The sequence below is a fragment of the Vanellus vanellus genome (genome assembly GCF_965231255.1).
Source record: "Vanellus vanellus genome assembly, chromosome: 2".
Classification (NCBI taxonomy): Eukaryota; Metazoa; Chordata; class Aves; order Charadriiformes; family Charadriidae; genus Vanellus; species Vanellus vanellus.
Window position 1 is genome coordinate 36,260,443 of NC_138906.1, and position 25,806 is coordinate 36,286,248.

A 25,806-nucleotide genomic window follows, 5' to 3' on the forward strand; every position below is an offset into this window, starting at 1 on the left:
CATATTCCTAGAGGAGCACAAACCAGAACTCTGCTCCGGGCAAAAATTCCCCCTTGGCCATTTTGGAAAAAGCAGCTTTACTTCCAGGGGGGGTGACAAGCCCCCAGGCTCAAACAGCGACACCGCCCCGGGGTGATTGACACACACAGCCCTGCAAACCAGCAGCATTTCTGCTTCGAGGTGGGCTGCCAGGAGGCCAGCCCGGCTAGCCGGCTCTCCAAGCGCGGGGAGAGGAGCCTGGCAGAGCGTTCAGGCGTCTCATTTACAGACCGAACGCCATCCCTTTGAGGATGGTAGATCATCCATGAAAGCGCAGTTTGAGCCCCCCAGGAGGCAGAGCTGGTGAAAGCTTTAGCACAGGGATACTTACTGAGAAATAAGGGTCCTGTGGAGAACAGGCAGAACAGCTCCATTTTCCTGCCTACATCAAGTGCCCATTACCCTGTGTTTCTAAGAAAGTCATGTAAGAGTAAGCCATGCTTTCAAAAATAATAGAGGGGAAAAAAAAAAAAAAAGGAAGGATGGGCATGCTACACATCATTTTGTAAGGACACCACACCCTGAACATGTTGTTCCTCTGACATGTACGACGAGCACAAGGGACTGGGCAGGAAGCCCATGCCAATGAATCTGCCATCACTTCTGTAGCAGCAGGACGACGGGAAGGTCCGAAAGCTCGCATCCGAGCGGTGCTCATTGCAATCCAGCCTGCTGCTTTTCTCTTCGGAGAAGAGAGGGAACAGCTGCCTGCAGCAGCAAACTCTGCCCGGCCAGGCAAATCCTGCCACCTGCACATGCGCCAGAGCCAGAGCAGCTCTCGGACCGCACGGGAGGAAGGGAGGGAGAGGAAGGGATGGAAGCTCACAGCTTCCTGAACGTATGCGACCCACCACCCCCACCACAGCAAAGCACGGGGTTTTTCCAGCGAAAGTAAATTACCCGAGTCAGCTAAACTGAGAACCCTACGACAGACCTTGCCCATGTTCAGTAATGCCTTCTTAGTGACTGTTCCTAATGAAATCAATAGACCGGTTGAGGGCGTAGCAAATACACCCGCACCAAGGATTGCGAGACTCGCTCACATCTGGGCACGGGCTGCCTGGACCGTTGGGCAGAGCCACGTCACCCCCCACCCTACAACAGCCAGCAACGTGCAGAACAGGGTGGGGGGAGCACACCACAACTTCTTGTTGCCAGCACTAGCTGTAGGACGCTCCCCACCCAGAAATAAAGGGCACAGGAGGAGTGACCCGGGCTTCTGCAGTCCCTCAGGCATCATTTCTCTTTCCTGTCACCTCCTAGGTCTAAAGGCACAGCCTTGCCAGAGAGCAGTAACTGCTGCGTTACAGGGCTCAGCACGGACACGAGCAGCTTGCTCTAGCTGCTGCTAAACTGAAGTCACTCATCTCCTAAATAGCAGCAATTGCTAAGTACCATGCTTTTCAAAGGAGAAGAAAAGCTGAGCACTCCTTTCCTTTCCATTTTTGGAACTGTACTGCAATCTGTACAGCTACAGAGCTGCAGCTGACACAACATCACCCTTCGCAGTGACCAGAGTAAGCAGCAAAAACATCCACTCAATTTTTGGAGTATCAGTCCCGACATTCCCCTCTCCCCCAGGCCCACAGCATCTGTAATCTTGCTTCCAAATCCCGAAACACAATTAGAAACCTTCCCTGGCTTAAAATCTTCTTTACTTAAGCACCTAAACTTTTAATTGCGCTTTGCTGATACGGTTTAAAGATATATGGAAATTCTGCCAGATGTCCACGGCTAGTGGTTCTGCTGAGGAACAATTCAATCTCGGGGATTTGAGCCTGGCTAATTACCCTCCTCCCTCTTGCACACCTACTGATACAATTACATATTTAACTACACCAGACTAGATCTTATACGCTGCTGAACGGAACAGCATGAAGCTCTGAAATAAGATTTCATCTTTCTCTTTTCCTTGATGCAGCCTGACTTCAGTAGGAATAAGCTTGCAGATGAGCCGAAAAGTATTTCTTTTCTAAAGCACGTGCCTTTTTTCTACTATCCAGTGAGCAGAAAATGGAATAAATTATATATACATTATAGCAAGACACATGAGGACTAGGTGGGATTTTTGTTGTTTCTTGCAGTTATTATCTTGGAACCTTTAGATGAATATGCAATCAGAATAGAAATCTTTACAAGGAGAACAAAATTAGGATACATTGTGCTATAGGCAGAGCAGTCAAGTTTTAGTGCATATTCAATCCAGTTATTAACATCTGAATAAGGGCTTTCAGAAGCAACTAACAGAATGCTGCTTTCTGCAGTGTAACTTTTGGTTGAAAACACATTGTTTTTTAAGAAACTGCTGAATTCCCTACCCAGACCATTCTTTCTAATTCACACTAAAAAGCTCTAGCCAGTGCCTGCATCCAAATATACCAGCAGCAAGGTAATTTTCTTTAAGACAGTTTAACTAAGTACTTCAAGCACTCATATACCTTATGCATTATTTAAATACACCCTAAACCCCAAATATTTCATAATCACCAACAAGAATTTGGTAGAAAGCATCCTGAAATCATCTGTTATTTCCTATGTGTGTAAGATATTAATAACAGTAACTGACAGTTAATGACAACATAATCATTTAAGTGTGTTGACAACTATTGAACTGAACGCACTTCAGAGAAATGTAAATGCCAGAGGAGAACAGCTACAGCTTCGTGACTAATGTGTGCCCTGGATTCTGACCACCAGCTTTGCTATTTCGGTTTTGTGACCTAAATCTCCCTCCCCTACCAGAAAGAAACAAGAAACCCAAACAAGAAATGTCTTACTTGTTCTGCCTTCTCCAGTGGTTTTCTATCCGCCTGCAAAAACTGGCAGTTTTCTCTCGCCAGCTTCTGGACCAGCTCAATCCGTCCGATGTCATCTCTTCCCTGGAGCTTGCACAAAACCCCTGCCTTAAGGGTGGGAGAAAGAGCAAACAGATACTTAAATCCACAATCCCAGGACATGGCACCGCCACAAATTTCAACCTTAAAAGAAATGCATCTGTTTTCTCATATTTGCGGTACTTCGGCACCACTGGCTGAACACAAACGAGTCGCTGCTTCCTGGGAAACAACTGGAGAGGAGCTGAGGCACATCTGAATCTCCAAATGTATCTACTTTGGAGGAACGAAGGCAGGGCTAACTAAATCAACTGCTCCTCTGAGTGTGACTATCAGATACGCTGTGTTTTATTTGTTCCTGTCAGCCTGTTTCCTGTTACATAAGAGAACAAGAGCAAGAGGTTAAAAACTCATGGGAAAGTTAGCCAGGAACAGCCCTGGAAAAAGAATGAAGCGCAACACAAGGCACTCCTAAAAATAACAGGCTACTACTCCCTCTGCTCCCTCGGCATTTTTCACGTATGCAAGCCTCAAGAGTTAAAAGGCAGTCGCACCCCATTTGTTTACCCTGTAAATAACAAATTTATATCTCCTGATTTTGTTTAGGGAAGAAAATTAGATTTGCTTTAAAAACTATGTTAGCACTATTTTTTTGGCTAAGGTTCTACCAGTTATTCAAGCTATGCCGATAGCGTTTCCTCAAAACATTCAGCACTGGTTGTTTTATAAAAACGCCACATTTATATAAAGACAGATTCCTGCTTGCACACAGGCACACCAGACCCATCACAAAGTTAGCTGACGAGGGCTAAATTGTTCCCTGCAAAGTCAGTGGTTAATATCACTGTCCGTGATTTGGTCAGGGACATCTGCGTAACTGAGACCTGGCCCAACGATACCACACGACGTTTGTTAGCCCAGATGTTTCCTGATGGGAACGGCACATCCCATGGGAGGGTCGGGCATGTGGCATGCCTGTGGTATTGCTATAGGACTTTAAAAGCTATCTGCAAATAAACCTTTTCCTCCACCCTTTTCTTTCTACTAATCGTCCTGAGTTTAACTGAGTCAGTATCTGCTCCAAAATTCACAAAACCTCTTGTGAATCAGGACCAAAAGCCAGGGATGCCCTGACCACTAACCTATAGTGCCATGCTGGCTCCAACCCTTTGGCCTTGAGAAACTCCTGCCCATGACAGCTGAAGGTGCGAAAAGCACCTGCCCAAACCATCCTACAGTCTGCTGGTTTCTCCACGGAAGAAGGAAATGTGGGTTAACGTTTCTTCAGCTGAGGAGGAAAATAAATCCGCTTTCTGAATAAGTGCTTTAATGCTGATGGAAAAAAGTAGGTCCGACAACCACATCCAAAGAATCATCCTTACTGAATTATTTGAAAGAAATTTTTATATGCCTACATGCCTCCAGTTTGGATGAAGGCATCTCCTCACAGGCCTGCATCAAGGACTTGCGTTCTGGAGAAAGGAAGAATTTTAGATACCACCTGTGCTTTGCATGTCCTGTGCTTTGCGTGTCCCATGCTTAGACCCCAGCCTCCTGAGGAACCCAGCTTTCCCAGAGAAGGAAACTCCGCACTGGTTTGAAGGCCAGTAATCCACCAAGAAAATAAGAAACTGCAGCACCTCATCTGAAGGTCCTTACATTTTCTATGAGATTAGCTCATCTTCTAAATCCACGACATGGATTTATATATCAGTTCTCACACACCGTTATCACCTGCAGATCGGGAGCGAGACTGATTTTATCAAATGTGGAAGAATATACTGAACCAGTTGTCCAGACTCATTTAATCAATAGAGAAAAAGAGGTACTCGAGAATTTTTTTTACTCGACAGCAGACATTTAAAAATGGTCAGACGAGTTGTTCCCTAAAATTCTCCCTTTTTTCCAGTAATTTCCACAGGGAACCTAGGCAATCATCACAGACTTGGCTGAGGTCTGACATCTGCACTTCACAACGCTTTGATGGCTTGGGGACATCAACTAGAGCCAAACCTGCTTATTTCATGGCTTCAGGATGCTTCTGGCAGAGAGTATAACATCTGTGCGCTGTAATCCCCCCGGGCTTGTAGGCTAAGGACAACTCAAAGTGTTATAGCCTATTACGGCTTTGGGGCTATAAAGATTTACAGTCTCGCTGGATCTGGGATCTTAGTACTGTGGAGGCACTTTTCACACCTTCATGTTGCACCCAGACAAGTCAGACCATGACCTACGAGTGGCATAGACAGTTACGAGCCCCTGTTTTTCAAACATCAGATGGACATCGACAGAAATGCAGCGTTCACTCCACTGAACAAATACTTATTGATCTTCAGTGTATGAAGTAAAGCCCAATGGTTAAAACCACTTACGTTAAGACGAGGAAGGGGGACTTCAGCTTTGGGGTAGCAGCTGGCCTCAGTATGTTCCAGTGGAAGAGACATCCCGGAGAAAGACAACTTTTTGAACACATGGGCCTCGCTCTCTTTCACCCCTTGCCCTCTGTCTGCGTTCAGACAGAGCGTATCACTGCTTTCTCCATGGATGAGCACCCCAGGGAAGAAGTAACTCCAGATACAAGCGCATTAGCCCTGCCGCAAATGTGGTCTCTATTCAAATTGGCAGTTTCATTAAAGAATTGTATTGTCCTGTTTCAAATAACCACCACGACAAAATCTTACTTTTTAACATGTCCCCTTTCTCCCCAACTATTCTTTAATTTAAAGAATTGCAGAGAATGTGAAAAATGTATTTATTTTATTGGGTTTCCAGAGGATAAAATGTCAACTAAAAAAATTATGGGAGGGCTAAGGTATTATTAAGTTAATTGTACATGCTTGGCTCTGGGAGTAAAGAACGCGCTTGAAATACAAAAGGCTAAACATGCTTTTTCATAATTAAGAAGAAAAAATATGAATCACTCACCTTTAATTCTGATTTCCTCAATTATGCTGACTTTCCACTATAAATCTTTCTGCTAAATACTTACAAGAAAGAATCCAGGTCAACTAATTAATTAATTGATGACTGCTTCTAAAAGCTGGTTGGGAAGATGTTGCTAGAGCCTCCTATTACCGGTCATTTTCACTTGTCAATGTAAACTTAATTTTCAAGCAATACCTTTGAAGCCGTTGGACAAAAGGGTAAAGGCAAGTCGCCCTACTTGCGAAGTGCAACTTTGATTTGTATTTTGTGCAGGCACACCCCCTCCAAAATCCTGCGTGCCCAGATGTTTGCGCTTAGTCCTCTAATTCACGTACACCAACAGAGATACAAGTACTAACTTATGTGAAGGTGAAAATCACAAAGTTGCATATTTTAACCGGCTTTAATTTAATGAATGATAAAAGAATGTAGGAGCTTTATAGTAAAGCTTTACTACCATTCACGGCCCCAAATTACTATAATTAAAGGTGTTTATGCAATGTTTGAAATGAAATAAAAAAGTTTAATGGGAAGGAAAGTAAATTAGTCACTACTGAGGTTGGAAAAGCAAAGACGCTGACAACCCATTTTCTGTTTCAGCACACCCATTGGAAAATATTCCCTCTGCAAAGGCCATGAACGAATATGCTAGCAGTGACACGGCGGTGAATTAAGACATCCCTAGGCAGACAGGATGGGATTTTTTTTTTTTTATTCACTTTATTTACGCTGATTACAGCATGCTCACTTTTAAAAATCCCTGTACTGAATTTTATCCCCGCTTCTACCAGTTTTGTCAACTAAATCCAATGTAAGTCAGGCCTCCGGCCCGCAGAGCCGTGTTTAGAGCAGGCGCCACCCTTCAACTCTGCTCACAGAAGAGCTTCGCGGGGGTTCGGTTTTTTCCTACCGCACCTCTGTCTCCTTCTGTGTCTGGTGAAGACAACACAATTATTACAGGCTTCACCTTTGATCAACCCGAAAACTTCGAACCATATGCCACTGCCTCAAAAGATGATTTGCTTTGCTCAGCCTCAGCAAAGGGAAAAAAAAAAATCATTCCCGCCCTTAAACCAAACTGTATTCGGTGTTTACAGGATGGCGTCTTTATGGCACTGACAAACAATTTGGAGCAACAGCTGCTTTGATAGACTTCCTCCTCTCCTCCCAGTTGGGCACTTGAACGCTTTTGTTAACTGCTCACTTAATATTTGTTTGATTTTAAATGTGCTTCAAATTCTTTAAAATTTTAGAAGCTGATTTCCAGCCAAATAAAAGCTGAGCAAATCAATATCCCAATAATAAATTCTTACGTGTTTTTATACTCTGTCCATGTAATCTTACTAGCCATAAGATGTAATCCTAGGAGCTTTGAGCACGCATGTCATAGTCTTTCTTTTCACATGTCTGACATAAATGTGAACAAACGTTTTCAAAAAATAATAACAACTACAACAATTGAGTAGAACTGAGCATATATGAAACCCAAGAAAGAAAACAAAAAGGCAGATTTTTTTGTGCAGTGAGGGCAGTATTTCCCGCTGGGTCTTTTCTATAGCTCTGTAACGCACAGCTGAGCTCTAGAAGACTGATCCTCAACTCCACACCGATGTGAATTAGGAATCAAAGTCAGGTAACAGAATTTTCACACATTAGGACTCCTACTACACTTTGGGGGTTTTTAAATAGATTTGAAACTGTATGCAATTAAGAAGAGAGCAGGCCATTTCCGAACATCTTGCTTTAGCATGACCCTGAAGAGTATGCTAAAAAAGCCCAGTTACAGACTGACGGAGTAGGTGTACCCGCATCGTCCCCAAATCTTCTGCCTGCACTCTCCAGGTGTCTGCCATAGCCCAGGTCTGCTACAGCCTCTCCCGGGCTCACTGTGGTCCAGACAGCCCCTACCTTTAGAAGATACAGGTACTGCTAACTTGGCTACATGGCTTGTACCCCTTCAGCTCGACTTGCTCTCAGACATCAGTGCAAACCCCGTCTTTCTCACGCACAGCTTTTTAGAGGGCAAGGTGTTAGGAGAGAAGTCAGAGACACGAACTGCAAGTTGCATACGCAGGAAGGAGAAAAGGTGGCAACTGGTGGGGAATGTAAGATTTGCAGGGGGAATATAAGAAAAAGAACAGTCGAGACTGGGAGAAAGCAATTTTAAATTAAAAGCAATAATCAGTACCAATACAACGAGCAATATAGTTACACATGCACAGTCTGAATGCATGAACTGAATGACTGAATGAACTGGAGATTAATCAAAAAAGATTCACAGCATTAAAGAGGGTGAGCAATTCCACAATAAAATATTCTAAAAGACAGTTAAGTTTCTTCTGAGCAATATGTAGAAGTATGCTTTGGTTGTAAATGAGGGCATTTAGGGAAGGAAAGAAAAAGGTTGTTGCTTACACTCGAGTGACTAATAACTATCCTCATTTCATTGCATGTCTACTTACAGTGATTAAAATTCAATCAAAATGCCACATGCCCTTGCCTGCTAAAACACATCTCATTTTATTTTCACATCTGGTATATGCTATGTGTATTATCTAAAAAGAGCAGAGAGATAGTTGAAGAATGCTGTCCGATTGCAACATCATGGGATTAATTCCCAGAGTAATCATCAATCTTATTCTAAATAGTTACATAAGACAAGATCCAGCAGACTTTCTCCTTCCTACGGGCTCCCTGCGCAGAACATCGAGGAAAATCCATTTCCCAGAGCTATTGAAAGCAGATCCTTCAACTTGTAGATCTGAAAAAGTTCCCAAGACACCATTAATCTTACACATTTACCTGAGCAGCAGAGGTATCCTTGAGCTCTTCTAGTCCTCTTATTTCTTGACTGCTGTTTTCTTCATTTTGATGAATTGCTAAAATGAGAAAGAGGGAATATATTGGAAGCGGGCGGGTTTAAATCACAAGAAGCAGCAAAGCAGCATGGCCCAGGCGAGATCAAATAGGATGACCATTCAAGAAACTAGAAAGCTAAACGTGGAACAAGGTTAACTCCTTCAGTGGTTTTAGACAAATCCTGTAAGGTATACCTTATTGGGTTTGGACAAATCCTAAATAAGGTATACCTTATTTTTCCCAGGCAGTAAAAAGCAGTCCTAAATAGTTATATTCCTGCTACTGTTAGTCCTGATAAAATGGCAACATTTAAGGAAATTCCACTTTTCCATACATTATAACAAGACCCAGTGACTCATAAAGAACAAAAATACAGACGTCCCTTTACTTTCATTATATCGCAGAAGGTCAATTCAGACTAAACAAAATAAGCAGATTTATCCCTCACCTCAGACTTGGAAAATTCTTTATAAGCAAAGGGATCTCAATCTTAACAAACACCACCACTATCCATGAAAGTCATCTTCAGAAATAAATGGTAGCAGAAGATGTTCTGTTGAAAGTTATTTGCTGCTGGCACGATAAGAGAAACCAGTGACTTAGCTCAATTAACATTGCTTAACACCAGCAAGTCTTGTCAGACTTTAAAGAAAAAAGTTTTGGGTCAAACTTGTATTCTCCAGAAGGGTCAAAACCTCCGTTTTTATCAGTTTACCTAGCTAAAGAAACAAGGACCACTTTTGAAGGGACACATCAGGCTTCTGTATTGCAAACAGCCACATCTATAGGTAGTTTTACTATCTTTAGCCCAAGATACCCTTCCCGTCAGCACACCCACCTGCTGTATTTTGGTGGGACGTTAAGCCCTCTGACGTTCTGAAACGTGACACGTGGCAGGTTTGGGTCAAACCCAATGAAACACATGCAAAGTGACTTCACCTTATACTGTACTCATTTACTTGCAAGCACCATACTCAAATATCATCAACCTTGCGTACACATTGAATGATTTGCCAGTGTAGCCATAGCAGTTGTGACAACAAAAGCGTCCTTGAAGCGGTAGAGCTGGCAAATCCATTTCCTGAACAACGCCAGGCTCATGGCTGCGATGGATGGGCAGGAGGGTTCCGCTTGTGTGCTTCCTCCTATCCACCTCCTTTCTCCTTCAGGCCTGGGTACCTCAGCTGGTCATCAGGCTGCATCCAAACAGCCGCAGCCCAACAGCATGGTGTTTTCAGACATGGATCACCAGTCCTGGTTTGCCTTAAAACTACGCCTGTGAGCTGAGGCAGCCCAGGATTTGATTGATGAACAAATCAGCTGTTGAGGGAGCAGAAGAAGGGCTGGCAGGTAGCAGCACTACCCTCACCAGCCACCCTCACCTGAGCTCTCCTCAACCCTCAGCCTGAATCTTCAGACACACAATCAGGTTACTAGAGCTGAGCTAACACATGTAACGTGAGCCAAGAGAGCTAGCTTGGTGTGTCTACGTGGGTGCTCTGGGTCTGCTGCAGACAAAAAGCAGCCTAACCTTTAGGCAGCATCCGTCAGCTTAAAAGAAAAATAACTTCAGACCGATCTTCACCTCTAAAATAAAGCATATGGACATGTTTTCTTTTTACTGCAGGATTTCTGCTGATATTGCTCTGCCATATAGCGTATAATTCTTCTTTCTTCCCCTACAGTTAGGCCATCCAGAAAAAGGAAAAAAAAAGTAATAAAAATGTAATTATAAAAGGAGGAGGAAAAAGTAATTTTGTCAATACAGTTTACTCCATTCGGGGATCTTTTTTAATCCATTATCAAAGGAAAACAGAGGTCTGGTATAAATCTTCACTAGTGGGTTTGCTGGCATCACTTTACCAGCCAACCTCCAAAATTCAAGGGGAATACTGAAAACACAGGGTCAATCTAAGCTATAACACAAAACATGTATAACGGGGGTTATATCCCAGCAGCACTTAAAGTTTGGCAAAATCAAAATGCGCTTGGGACGTTGTGGCGTATCTCTGCCCCAGGCTGGAAAAGTAACAACTCAACGAAGCAGTCACCAGAGTGATTGCCCAACAGCCCCGGGTGGCCTCTGCTTTCCTAGGGCAGGTCAGGGCTTCCCAAGGCAACCTGCTCCATCCAGCCAGGCTGGGGGCTCTGTGCACCCCCCTCCCTTGTAACCCGCCTCCCAGCCTTCCTCCCCAAGAGCTGCCTCCTCCTCTTGCACCCCCCCACACGTGCATGACCCCATTCTACCCACTGCCGCTAAGGGAGACACAAAGCACTTAGGACATTCGTTGGCCGAACGCTAGTCAGAACAACCAGCATGAGACGGGAACGTTGCAATGCCAGAAGGCATTAACAAATGGTAAAAAATGGTCATTTGGGCAACTGCAAATTGCTTAAGTCTGTGGCTGCGTTAGCAGAAACACAACATTTCCCCAACTCTCCTTTCAATTTTCTGATTTCTCCTAAAATCAATTTGCTGTAGCCACTGATGGGCAAAATATCCCCACAGACGCTGGCTATTAATCACGGTATTTAAAGGAGCGGCACCTTGCTAGTAACAAGACCACGGGTCCAGGTTTAAGTGATTTACATTGATCCAGCCAGCTTTTCCGACAAGCCTGAGCAGATGGGCGCTCCGCAAACAGCTGCGCCAGGGGAAAAGGTTAGTGGCTGCCAACCGCCTTCTTGTCACCGGCCTCTGTTACAAGTGTCCCCTTCCCTGCCCAGTGCCAGGGCAAACACCCCAGAGCATCTTCAACCGAAGCAAACAGGCGGACCCTTCAAGGAGCAGCACGCTGTTGCTAACCTGGCTGGGATGGCAGATTAGTGGCCGAGGAGCTAGTGACAAGCAGCAAACACCCACGGCTGAGGGCAGCAATATCTTTTACCTGGCACAAAAGGAAAGAGAAAGAGGGTCCACAACCCCAGTGGATACAGGCATTCTTCAGTGTTGAACAATTTTGGCATGAGCAACTTTAAAGATGATGAGAAAATTACTTCGGTTTAGATGTACCCTAAGTGAACAGCTTTAAAAAAAAAAAAAAGAAAGAAAAAAGAAAAAAGCTGTTTTTATCAGCAGTTTCACAGCTCAACTCTAAAAAAGCTGAAAAAGTTCATAACCCAAACCCAGCTCTCCTTGGCTTCAATGTTGTTTAGACTGTGTAAGGAATGTAGAAAAGAAACAGTAAATATTTTCTTAAAGGAAAAAAAAAATCCCAGACCTCACACTGACGTTCTCGCAACCCTCTTGGGAGAGAGGGAGCAGTTGGCCTCTTTTTCATGAAATTTCCATCACAAACTTGATTTTTGTGTCCTCTCTGCCTCTTATCCAAACCCATAAGAACCGGCCACAATTGAAGCATTTAACTACACACAGGAAGCAATACTCAAGGAATCACACCATCTCAAACATTTTTTTCCATGACAACAACGTAGTCATTTGAAGGCTGAAGTGGCCACACAGACTAATAACAACCCTTAATTATATTTTCTTGGTTTCTGTATGAAAAGGTTGCTACGTGTTTTTTGTCTATAAAATACAGAAAAAAACATGAATTTATTAAAATATTCCAGTGTTTTCAGAAATTTATGTTACTGGGGATCATCACACACAGTGAAGAAACCAGTTGCTGTATTTTTATACACACTGTGCCTCCTAACCCCATAACAACTCACAGACACCCCTTGAATTGGCCAAGGTGCTGCCCTCGTGGGCTCTTGTGCATGCAATACAAGTTCTGTCATAAAATATACGAATTCAAGGATAATTTCCCACTTACTGTCAGTTGGCCATTTATTTTTTAATAAAAAGGCTTGATGTTGCAAATTCAACCATAGGAAAAGCGAACGGAAGGTTAGGGTGGGATGGGAAAGTATTTCCCAGGCGAGTGTTGATTCTGGGATGGTTCCCTAAAACTGTAACATGTACATACAAAAAAGTTGTGAACTTTGGAGCTGGGCCAAACCCGTCCTTCTCTGCCAGCATAAACCCAGCTTTGCTCCCTGATACAAATACCCCAGCACGACTTACAAAGCAGCAACACCAGGGAAAGGCAAACGTGGCTTATCCTGATCTATATGTATCTGTTTAATGTTATATTTGGGTTCAGGCTTGAGACCAGAGACAGGAAAAAAATGCAAGCAAACATAGAGTGACCAATTCCTTTTTCTACCTGCAGCATTTCTCCTCCTTTGGAGGAGAGGTCACCATGAATGAAAGAAAAAGATGTTAAATGACTATTAGCTTGCTAATGTGCAGTTCAAATGTGTGGGTTTGCAGATTAGCCTAGGGAATTCAGGATGTTGATTTTTTTATGGTCACTTAAGGATCTGAGTTCCTTGTGCCCTCACGGACCAGAGCTAAGATTTTGCTAGCAGATTCTTCTATAAACTAATCTTGGAACAGTGAATTCTTGTGGGGGAGAGCCTTGTCCGTTGGTAATCCCATTTCAGCTCATTAAATCAGCAGAAAAAATAACAAAGAAATAAGAAACAAAAGTAAATCATTTTGTACTAGCTACCTCAGCAGAATCAGCAATCACACGGGGGTGTGAAGGGGAAGGGAATGTAACTATCGCTCACACTGGAACTGAGCACATCCTTTGGGTCATCATTACTGACCGAGAGCGCTCCTGTGCTTTTACTGCCACGCTACGAAGTTTAATGTAGATTTAAGACACTGGCAGGGATTTGTCTTCCTCGGCAGCACGGACCATTATAGGCATTCTAAAGGGCTCACCTTAGCTAGACAGACTGGCATGCAGTGAGGGTCATGACAACCACTTGCACCACTATGGACCTTCTCCTGCCTATGGAAGAATCCTGCCAAGGGTGCCGGGGCTACCCACAGAGCAGTGTCTCCACTCTACTCTTTTCTGTACACCCCCAAACTTGAAGGTAAATTAACTACATTCGATGAGTAAGATTTTTAAAAGTCACATAATACAATGCACATTATTTCAATTTAATACTTTGTCTTATTCAACATAGCAGAATCTTTTACCCAATTGAAAGTACAAAGGACAGTTGGAAAAAAAAAAAAATAATCCACACATAAACCAACTCCTGGAACCCACAGCATTGCAATCTTCCCAGAGGCTTTGCTGTATTGTGCTTTCTTCCTTTTCTATAAATGAAGTTTCTTCTTTCTACCCCTTCTGGCTGCAAAGATAACCTTCTCAACACAAACCCAGGCACTAGCGTCATTCTGCTGCCGCAGCCAGCCAGACTGGAACAATAACACCAGGAGAGGTGTGAACTTCCTCCCTTTGGCTTAATAGGGTGTCAACTTTGAAAGCTAATTATTTAAATGCTTAAGAGAGGACTGCCATCACGGTTAACCATTTTGCTGCTCAACAGCAGGCAGGGACATCTGTCCATCTGTAAGCGGGTCGCTCTGAGCGGCACCCACATGGCCATTCCTGGAGACAAAGCCAGCTTAGTTCCCCAACGCCGCTGGCTGCCCCACACCTCCTGTACTTACTATTCCCTCCCTCTACTGCCGCAAAGCATTTGGGGTTTGTGGACTGGCACAGGATTACTTTTAGCCTGGCTCGGTTTGATGACCTGGTTAGGAACAGAGCCCCCAGGCAGCAGGCAGGGCAGGGGACAGAGCACCCCACAAGCCGGTGTTGCCGTCAGACCCCCTCATGCCGCACATCTCCAGCTTCAGCCCTTGAGCTCGCTGTGAAGTCCAACTGCGGGACCAGCATTGCCTGCCTTCTGGGGGCACGCAGCCCATACACGTCGCCCTTGGCAGACACACACTTTACCTCCGTGCTGCCCTAGGCTGCTCCCAACTTGCCTGGCGTGTTGCAAACCCTCAGGCAAACCCTCGGGAGCAGCCGGAGCGTGGGGGACCCCAGCTGCCAGGTTCACCCACAGGCTGGATGAGGAGTCCCCACAGCTGCTCCAGAGGCAGCTCTGCTCACCACAGGAAGCTCGGTCACCCCTTAGGCTACATCCCTCATGTTTTCAGTGATGCTCCTCCTGTTTCAAATGAGGATGTTCATTTATTATTCAGTGTTGTTCTTTAACCTGCTAACATCCTAGAACATCAAAGCGCTCTGCCCTTTGTAAGATTTCAATCCTTTCAGTACTATGTGCTCAAAATACATATAAGCATCTCTTCTTCCTAGCCAGTAAGCAAAAGGCACCTACATGCCCTGTCCAGATAGGAGACACACACCACCTTGGTAGTGGTAAAGAGCCTACTTCCCAACAGAAGAACTTTGTTTATTTGACAAGCCAACAGATTTTCACTGTCTTATCCCTGCTGGATAGTTATAGCCTGTTTTTCTGTCCCTGTCAAACCATCACTGTTGAAAAGACCTCAGGAATCTGCAAGAATATTCCCCCGGGGAAGTCTCCAGTGCTCTGAATTGCCAGCAGCCTGCATCAGTTGATTTATCGTCAGCTGCTGGGAAGCTCACAACTTCTAGCATTCTTCTTATATCCCAAATTTTTTGAGAGGCGTGTTTCTTTTCTGGTTTGTTGGGGTTTTTTTTGTTTGTTTTTTGTTTTGGTTTGGTTTTTTTTTTTTCAAAGGAAGTTGTTAGCATGAAGCTTTTCAGAAGCAAACAGCCAAAGAGCAATTTATTTTTTTAAAAAATCACATCATTCTAAGCTAATTTCATGATTTTTGCAAACTTTATTGTTATTTTGAACAATGGAGCTTGTGGTATCCCTTGTTATTCTTTGTGGAGGGCATACAGCAAGCTCTAGAGAGGCTGGTTACTATGGCAGCTCTGAACTGTTTGACAGTGTTATAATGTTTGCTGATGCTTATTAATTTATCAGAGTGGAAAAAAATGAATAGCTCATACTGATACCACTGGGGAAACTAAAAGCCAGATCCTCTAGCTTACGTAAGGCACCAGCGCTGAACAGTGGAAAGGAGGATGAGCAGCAAGTAAATGCTTTACACATCTCGGATCCGGGGACCATTTTAAGCCAGACCAGGTCCTCCTGCATACTCCTTTATCTTCCAAGACCTGCTTCCAAATTAAAGGGGGAAAACCAGCAAGCACTGAATACCTCTGAAATCCCCAAAAGCTGCATATAAGAGACAGTGATAATCCCACGAATAAAACCTTCCAACTGAGAATCGGTTCCTTATTTACCATGAAACTGTAATCTTTCCCCAGAAATTACTGAAAAGAGAAAGCTTTTTAAGCTCATCCTTAACATGTTTCCTTTTATTAGCAATACAAAAATTGCCTTTGAGCTTTCTCATTCCTTCCCACTATTTCTGCATATATATATGCAAATTATTGTACAGATTTCCCTTCACTGAGTACACTACATATCTCTGAAACAGTTGGCAGGCCCCTGGGGGGGTGTTGCCCAGACAGCTGTGCAATCAGCTGAGTAAATCAGCTAATTAAAGAAACAAAGAAAATGCAAAAATTATTAAAGACGGACTCCTGCTTACAGCATTGTTCAGCACCTCTTTATCTAAAAAAGCACAGCAAGCATGGGATGGAATAAAGGTGCTTGTAAATTGGGGAATGAACTATCGCACAGGTGACAATGATGCCATTTTCTCTCAAACTCTAATCTGGGATTCATGATATTTATGCTTTGTAGTTTAAATCAATTTAATATAAATTACTCCAGCATTGTATTTCATTTTAAAATGACAAAAGCATGAAATGTAATGTTGGTTTCGTAACCGATTTCTGTGTGCAAAAAATGGTCATTAACTTCTGCTTGACCTTAGGTGTAGAACTAATATTGAATTTGCACAGAGGGTACTCATTATGCTGGTCTAGTTTCCACGCAGAAAAATAAGTTCCCAAGGGTCCTAGTGCTACAAGCCATTTCTCAGATCTCAAATAGGAAACAGGACTCCCAAAAATGATGCCAAAACATTTCCTCTCATTGCAGAGTTTATCAAAAGGAACAGATAACAGCAAGGGTAGGAATCCGCAATCTAAACAGAGCAAAGCCAGCGTGGTAAGAAAGGAGCCCGACAGATGTAGATTTGGTCTTGCTGATCCACACACCATTGGGCACCGTTCCCTTCCACTGCCTCTGAATGACCAGAGGAAGGACAAACTGCAGTTTAAACGAGACTCGGGCCCACCTGCATTATATAGCCACTGTAAATTAAAGAATGAGCGTATCAAGTAAAGCCACCGATATTTCCCAACTCAGATTATGGCCAGGAGCCTTTGCTGCTATTCTTTTCACATTATCGCACAACCGGGTATGTTAGGAAGTTCTGGTTATTTTATTTATCAGAACTGAAGCCTTTTATCTGGGTTTGAAGGCCCATGTCTCATCCAAGGTGCTCGTGCAGTAGAAGAACATAATTTATAAAACACCTCTGGCTCACCAAGGGAGGCATTTTTTCATAGATAGTCAACTACTTTTTATTCACGTGGCCAGGAGAGGGTTGGTTTTCAATGCCTGGCACTTTGAGATACACACTAAGGAAAACCCACAATTTTTACACACACTTTGTGAACATACAAACACATATCATTTTTTCATCCGGGAAAAAAAAAAAAGTGGAAAACGAGTTGCAAACACTGTAGGATTACTACAGGAACAGACAAAAGCAACGTCCTTTGTAGCAATAGCAACTCAAGGAAAACCATTGGGTGGCTGAATACAGAAAGCTTTAACTTTTACCCGGTGCTTTTAGACATTCATTCTCACGTCCATGGTATTTAAAATTTAAAAAAATCAAGTGTCAGTGAAGGTATCTATAGCAGCGTTGCCTGAAAGGAGATGTTGGAAGGGTGGAGAAGAGCCCATTACGTGATCAGCAGGCACGGGGAGAATGAGTGCTGGGAACTGATGAAACGAGAAGGTACGGGCAGTCGCTGAGCAGGCTGGTGCAAAGCGAAACACCGCTCTCTATTCCATGGAAACATCCTCAGGGCATGGCCAGGAAAGGAGCAGGAAACAAAGAGGACTCTGAATAAATAAATTCTGTGAACTCTCTGCAAATGCCTCTCCCAAAGCACTGGAAACAAAACATTCACCTGGGAATTGGGGTTTTTTTTTTGCACAATTGCTGTCTTTCCAACCTCACCATGCAATCCCTTTTTGCGTATGTGTAAAACATCTGTCACCTACACAGCTATTCTGCATTGCTTATTATTCCTCCGTGAGTGCCTTACAGATCACACAGAAAGGACTATGCCCCAAGTTCTGAAACAGCTGCAAAACCCAGACCATAAGCTGCCAAAATCCCTCTCAGCGTAATTCCCACCAGAGAGCTCTTTGGAGCTCTTTTCCTTCTTTTTCCGAGGCTCAGAGTACATTCTGCTTTACATCAGCTACTTGAATACACAAAGGCTGGTGAACTAACTGTGTAGTCCGTTCACTGATGTTGTCCAGGGCACTTCCCGCCCCCAGCATTGCCCGGGGTGGGCACAAAGCAGGTCCTCACCGATTCAGCCACGGCACAGCCGAGCTGTCCCTGACCCCCCAACGTGATGATGAGCACCATTCCTCAAGGGCTAGAAGGGGTCTGATCTTTCCTTCTGAAGCGCTGCCTGATGTCAGGAGCAATGGAGGAATCCCACGGGATGCAACAAGACATTGGTCCCTAGGGGTGGGCATTCCCTTCAATAAGGCATAAAACGTTTAAAAAAGATCACCTAAAGAAGCTAACATCATTACCTCCCTTACTTCAAGGCATGAAATCCTCAAAGCACAATGTAACTTTAAAAATATTCCTAACTATGTTTTCAGGTGAAACTCTTATTTTGAACCACATTTCAATGGGCAGAGGAAAAGTAAAGATAAAGTTATCAGGACCTACCAGAAGCCTGACAGTCCTGCAACCCTTATTTTGAGTGGCCATTTCTCCAGGATAAATGCCATTATTAACACTTGCAGAAGAACTTATTCCACACTTGTTGCTAAGTTTGACCCTTGCTTTAAAGAAGTGGATGGCTGGAGGAATTGAAAACTGTAACGAAATAAGGTCTTACTTAAGTCAAGTAAATAAATCCACTGAAAAGAGACATAAAGGGACATAGAAAAGCAGCCAGATACTACTGATATTAACCTTTTCCCACCCTTCAAACTTTATCAGCTTTTCCGCAAAGGAAAATGCACGGCTCTCTGGCACGACTGCCACTTTATTCTGTAAACAGAAGCAAGTTTTTTTTATCTCACTTTATGCCCTTTTACAGTGACATAAAATAAGTGATAATAAACTGCACATTTTACACCAGAGATATTGTATACTGCTTGTTTAAAAAACCTGTAACTTCAAAGGGTACTTAATATGTTTGAGATTTAAACACAAAACTGAACTGCTCCGTTCTTGAATGACCTTTGAGCATGTATTTGTAACCTCATTTTCAAGTATGTGTATAAATCTAATTCAAATTCGTAACTATTTCCAAAGTTTTTCCTAATTATTGCGGAGTAAAGTTACCAAGAAGTCTCACAAAGATCTGTGCTACTCGGGGAAAAGGGCTGAATGGTAAAGATGCAGTTTCCTGAGTTAACTAAGCTGATAAAACAGCTTAATGCTGCCAAAAGGGCCTTACTGGGCTCCTTCCCACGTCCCTCCACCTCCCAACCCTGATAAGAAGCTGCCACCCTCACTTTGTGCCAGCTCCAGCACATGCTGCTGCAATACTGCATGCTGCTCTGGCTGCCCCATCTCAAAAATAACATAATAGATGGGGCCAAAATGATCAGATTTAATGGAATAGATTTGGTATGAGGAACGACGAGCGATTTAGCCTGAAAATGAGACGACTCACAGGGGTATGAAAAATCCTGAATAGTATGATGACGAACTGGGAATGGATTATTCACCACTTTCCGTCACCAAAGAGCTATATCACAACAGAGCGAGGGTCGTGGGGAATGCGTTTAAAATAAACAAGAAAAAATACGCTTTCACATATCACACACATGAATTGTGGGACTCGCTGCCACAAGAGATGATGGAGATCAGGAGTATAAGCAGGCTCAAAAAGCAATTTGATAAATTAATAGAGGAAAGGTTCACCGAGGGCTACCTAACACAGCAGTACGGGTACGGCAAAATCCCTCTAGCGCAGACTGGTAGATGCTGGGTACGCGCATCAGAAGAAGGATTGTTTTGTACTTGCTCTGTTTCTCTACTCTAAGCATCCCCTACTCATCACTCACAGTAAGATCGGAGCTGGATGGACTTTTAACCTGACCCAGCCTGGCCGTTCTCATGTTTTTAACCGGGCTGACATTGCCTGGAGTGTGTTCGAGTCGAGTCACGCAATCAGCTCTGACAGCAGTGCCGTAGAGGTGGCGCAGCGGCTGGGAAAAGGAATAGCTGTTCACAGCTTGCTTTTCATTCATGTCGGCAAAGCTCAAGCCCCAGTGACTGCTTCAGATTGAACCGTCTGCCCCTAAAATAAAAATACTAAGCAAATCACATAGGCAGTTAAGCCCTGACAGAAGCAATACAAAATAAAAGGGGAAGGGTGGATATGCATACATTTATGTCAGAATAGGGTGGAGGCAATCCAGAAGACCTCAAATATACAGTTAATACGTTGCAAAAGTCCTATTATTATGAATAAAATGTAAACGACCCATTTTAAAAAAAAAAAAAAATCAACAGAGCTTCTCAATTTAAGAATGGCATGACTAAAAAGTATCTAACTACACCATGGAAACGTGAATATCATTTTTGAGAGGGAGCAAACCCACACACAAGCCTTTGGGTTTTTGTGGCTGCCCTGCCCTTCACGGTGGGAGGGAGAAGCACCCACAGCCCTGCCGCTGCTCCCGCAACACCTGGGGAGAAGCTGCCATCACACTTTTCCCACCTCATCGATACTCTGTCAGCTCTTATTTAGCCCCTGTGTTCAGAAACACAAGGACCAGAGCCATGCTCTTACTAATGGCCCTTTGCACAAATAAAATGATAGAAATTCCTTTAACTATAAAGTTAAAGGAATTTGCTGGGTGATGCCATGGGGTGCAGCTCGGTTCATGCGCCGCAACGCAAGGTGTCTTCTTTGTGGATGGGATTAACACCAGTTCAGAGCATCCACCTGACAGACTTTGATCTGTTCAGATGTACCTGTGTCGCTATGCCATGGGCTAAAGCCGCCAGCCTTAGGCTATTTGCTGCTTTTTATCCTTGTTTTAGTTACCATCTCTAACACATAAGAAACGTGTCATGAGCCATGACAAGCAATTGAGATAAATGCCAGCCCCTGTAAACCTTCAGAGGAGAGGCTGCATTTCTGTTCTGTTTCAGCGCATTTGTGGAAGCCATCAGAAAGCAGCAAGGTATAAACAAACGCAACAATTCTAATGCCAAGTGCCTACAATTAAAAAAAAATAAAAATTATCTTCTACTTCAGTTACTTGCTTCCCCAAGACCTTTTACCAAACCAAGGAAGACAGCATTTAATCTATTTATTTCTAAGGTTAAGCAAGAACAATTTTAATGCATTTTTATAAGCCATAGAGAAGTGCAGAAGCTCATTTTCCCTTCTTAGGTCACCTTTATCATGAGAGCTTTATTCTAATGAAATATAAATGTGCTTTCTAGTTAACAATGTTACTGAGGTCCATCAAAGTTTCAGGATTACAGACATTAATTTTACTCTTTTTTTTTAGTTTTACTTGCGAAGAAGCTAAAAATGCTGAGCTCCCTCTGCAGGAGGGCTCTCAAGTATCTCTCTATCAGCTTATACCTTGCTATTGGAGTGGGATACATGTGGCACACATCTGAAATATGAAAATTGAGCCCTTTTCCACAGCGTAGAAGTTTTTCACTTTTCAGGTTCTGCATTTTTCCTTCAGCCATCTGTCAGTTGTATGTGTTTCTCCTATTCTTCCACCCCACATTAAAAAGAGAAGACCACCTCCTGGGGAAAGACATTCTCCCCCACACCCTACTGACTTTTTATTTTCGGGTAGCCAACATTCAGGTCAAGTCAGATCCTGTACTAGCAAGAATTTGATACTCTGCCCTACCTCACAGCAGACTCGGGTCTCTACCCTTGTTTTCAAAGCATTTAGTCAGTAGATACAGTCTAAATCTCTGAAACAGCCATTGTGGCCCAAGAACTGAAGTAGTTGTAATTATTACTTCTCATATACATATGCTAGGTAGCAAACCCAAGCTTCATTTAAACAAAAATAAACTGTTTCACCCCGGTAACCAAATGCGGTGGTTAGCAATAGCAAACCTTCCTAGTTGGACCCTCTTCACCCCTTGCAGAGGGAGCTGTGGCATTTGTGGCTTTTAAAGCACTTTTCATGCGATGTAACCCCGTGATTACAACAACAGTCCTAGACAAGTAATAGGAAAGCTTTCATCAGCCGTTTTTTCTAGTACAATTAAATCATTGTGAAGTGCCTCTCTAAGGGCAGAGGTATATGCAGAAATTAAAGTAATTCAGGAACAAATTGCACAGTCCTTGTGTTAAGCAAAAATACTCTTTTTTTTTTTTTTGCTTTCACTGGTAGCGCTAACCACCTATCTAGAGGAAATATTTTGAAACACTTCAATTTAAAAACCACCAAACCATCAAAAACAGTACAGGAACTTCTGCACGACCGCTCTGGTTTTTGGGCTGCCAGTCTCTAGGAAAGCTCCCAGTTAACAAACCCATTATGCACTGCGGACAGGTTCCAGCCAGCAGGTTAGGACTGTGCCCGTCGCCTGCGGTCCCCGCTTACGAATCCCAGGGCGGATGAGCCAGGCGCCCACGCTGTTCGCACCAGCCTGGAAGCCACCCAGGGCAGCTGGCCCAATAGCCATGTTCCACTCTTTTCAAGCCAAAATAAACTCTTTGTCTGATCTCGGTGGGTTTATTTCCTGGAATTATATGGAGTTTTGGAGAGGGTTAGAAGAACAGTATCTTCGAAAGCTACTGTGGCTTCTAGCTCCAGAAGTACTTTCTCTGAAATATGCTTCACTTCACCATCAGCAATAAAATAAAAAAGCATAATCAACCACCCTAATTTACTCTGCTCGCACTGTAGTAAAGGCATTAACCTAAATTAGACCTTACAGTTATGCCTGATCATGTAGTCATTTTTTACAGTCGTCCAAGATGAGGCATAAAGAAATGCAAATTTCCACAACAAGCATGCACTAGTTAAACTGACTAAAGAGCTATCTTTTGTTCAGATCTAAACTGATATTTTAAGTGTTTACATTAATGTATTAGGAAAGGCTGGTCAGCACTTCAGAGCTCTATAGGGAGCTTTGTTTATTTAAGGCTGTGATTTTTAACTAAAATATTTCTACCTGCTCAACGTGGGTTGCTATTACACGAATATAAAGGAGACACCAAGAGCTATCCTCCTTTCCCATTTTCATCTCCTGCAGCTTATTCCTAATCCAACTCCATCCCATTTTCTACTGACAAAATCATTTACGTAGCCATCCACCGAAAGGAAATGAGCAGGCGAATTCAGGTTAAAATCAAATCTTTGGGGGCATGGGGTTTTTATTTCTTGCCAGTAGCAGTAATAATATTTGCCAACACAACTGCTGAGCAGTAGGGAAAAAGATTTCTTAGAACTGCATAACCACTAAGTGGAAAGGTACACAGCAGCATACTCTTAGTCCATTTTACAGCAAAATTAAAGGTGACCTTGAGCCCTTCCTTAAAGTAGCCTGGTTTTCTCTGCACTGAATGGGATGAGAAGCATTTCCATTTTCAGCCATTATAATTCAGGTGGGACTGGGGTGATACCAGGTAAGAGCAAGCAGCTGAGGGGTGTTAACATCACCAACTACAGCAGTTTCAGAAGCAAAGCTATTACACAGAAGCAATTTGGGTCTGAATTCACACTTAGATTTGTGTTTACTTTCTGCAGACTTACATTTACAGACGACTGTGGATATAACCTACGGGTACCTCTATTTCCAGACAAAAATGCATCAAACTGTGTCTAGACTATTTTTGTAATACATTTTCACAAGGAAATATTTGCAGATATGCCAGCCACATCTTCTTGGTGCTTCCAGTTTAAGATATCACGTTGTGTGTAGTGCACGTGTTGTGTGTAATAACTTTTGTGCTGTACTTGTAAGCCACAGACAGACAGTAGACAGATACAGATATAATGACACAGTAATATTAACAGGTCAGAAAATTGCTCAAAAAGTGCAAGATCCATTATCTCAGTTTCTAGCAAAATCACTAAAGATCACAAGAGGTGCTCAGTGAAAATGCTCCCAAAGACCTCAATGGCTTTGGGAACACACCAATAATTTGAGGCAACTCCACCTCTGTTTTACTCTTGAAATCCATTCAACTCTCACTTCACCCTTGCTGCAGATTAACCGCACTATACGTGAAGACACCAGAGAGTTAACCCTGTGCAGAGTCAGATCTGGCCAAGGAGGTTTTGTTAGTTCCCGCGCAGTGCCCGGAGAGCACAGCTCCCTCGCTTCCACACCAGCTCAGCAATGCGGATACCCTCTGAAAGTGGCTGTGCTACCAAACCCTGAGATGACCACATATTTCAGTGCCTTTGCACTCTATCACCAGCATTTGCTGTAAATGCCTATATTGTCTGAGACTTTCAATTGTCCATTTGCCTTTCCCCTTCTACTGCCCTGATAACAGAGACTTGCCTCTACAGCCATAAGGATGTATAGACAAGTCTTCAGGAAAGAATGCCTTCTTGCATGAAGTTGTCCTTTTGCTTTAGCATAAAGAAATACACCTGACTGGGCAGGTAAAACACAGTGAAGATGGCATGAGATACAAGAAAAGACAAGAAAATTATCAACTTATTTGTCTTAAATGTGAGTCAAATAAAGACATAAGCTTCTTTTATAAAGTGCAAGTCCAGAGAAAACAGTGATTTTGGTCAGAAAGAGACCCACGTTTACATTCAATTGTAAGACACTGATTCTATCAGCAAGGTCATTAGTTGTGACGAGCTAGGGGAAGCGAAGCTTGACAGTAATTGCATTGTGCTATATACACAGCTTCTCCAACGAGAGAGGAATGAGGTCTGCTATCTTTGCTTCCCCATGTTAATAAGACAGCAATGACAATTCAAATACTTCAATAAATGACAAAAGGGAACAGCGTTACAAAACCCCCTCTAAAGTCCAGCCTGACTCACCTGACTTCCTTGCTTTCAAGGCAATGACAGCAGCCAGTTCTCTCTGTACCTAAAATACCAGGAAAACAAAGGATGGTTATAGTTAGTAACACAGTCAAACAAAACAAAATGCAACACCGGTAAGATACCAGCTATCAATCCTTTGGAGCAATCAACTGCATGCGGAATTACGCAGGTACTTGGTTTGGAAACCACAGTCACTTTTCCCAGCAAATCTATTTCCTTTTCAGCTGGGAATTCTGTGACAACTTTTTTGGGTTGGGTTTTGTTTTTTTTTTTTTAACTTCATAATTTCGTGTAAATACCGCACATTCCTTAGGGAGTGGGCAATGCAGTAGCCCGACCTGTAATTTATTTGCACAGCATATCTCTTTCACAAGCACACACTTGAAGCTTCTTCCTTTCCTCGTTAAATGTTTGGTTTGCCTCTGCTGAGCACACTGTAACGCTGGATTTATTGTGTGACTCCAGGATAAGCGTGTTCTCCATGCTGAGGTTTGGCTGAGGTTCACGTATACAACTGACATTCGCTCTTCGGCGCTTTCAGGAGGAAACAGCCTCTCCTAATAGCATGGCTGAGCATTTCAGGACCAAAATTTAGCTGGACATGAACATGCAGAAGTAAGAGCTATCTGATTTCCAGATTCACAGGCTATCTCACTAGCCTGTGATGAAACAGCCCTGCCATGCTAGCCAGCTCCCTTCCTCAGCCTCCTGTCTTGGAGTTCTTATTTTCCCTATAATCTTTACACAACCGGCTACTATCCCTTTAGCCAGCTCAGCTCTACATCCACTTCTCTCCACAGGTCTGTTCCTTTTTCTATCAGTAAAATTCTGTATTGTCCACTACTTTTATGCCTCATACTTCCTCACTGCCATCGTCTGTCCCACTGCAGCTGCGCCAAGTGCCCTGCGCTTCACCTACAGCACCCCAGACACTCTTCTGCACACACCTCAGTTCCTCCTTTCCTCTGCCCCATCCACGCTCTCAGACTCTTCTCTACACCTCCAAGCTTCTTCCAATTTCCCTCATTTTCCCAAGACAGCCTGTCTTTAATATTAAAAAAAACCCAATAAT

The 25,806-nt window shown here is 43.2% G+C and overlaps 1 protein-coding gene across 1 annotated transcript in view; it reads right to left on the minus strand.

Moving 5' to 3' along the window:
* Window positions 1–25,806, minus strand: part of RAPGEF5 (Rap guanine nucleotide exchange factor 5) — a gene marked incomplete at its 5' end in the record, with an annotated part of 160,739 nt that overhangs the window by 88,367 nt on the left and 46,566 nt on the right. Inside the window, 3 exons of the mRNA XM_082479342.1 lie at window positions 2,817–2,942; window positions 8,601–8,677; window positions 24,729–24,777. Coding sequence (XP_082335468.1) covers window positions 2,817–2,942; window positions 8,601–8,677; window positions 24,729–24,777 — 252 coding nt within the window. The remainder of the gene's footprint in view (window positions 1–2,816; window positions 2,943–8,600; window positions 8,678–24,728; window positions 24,778–25,806) is intronic.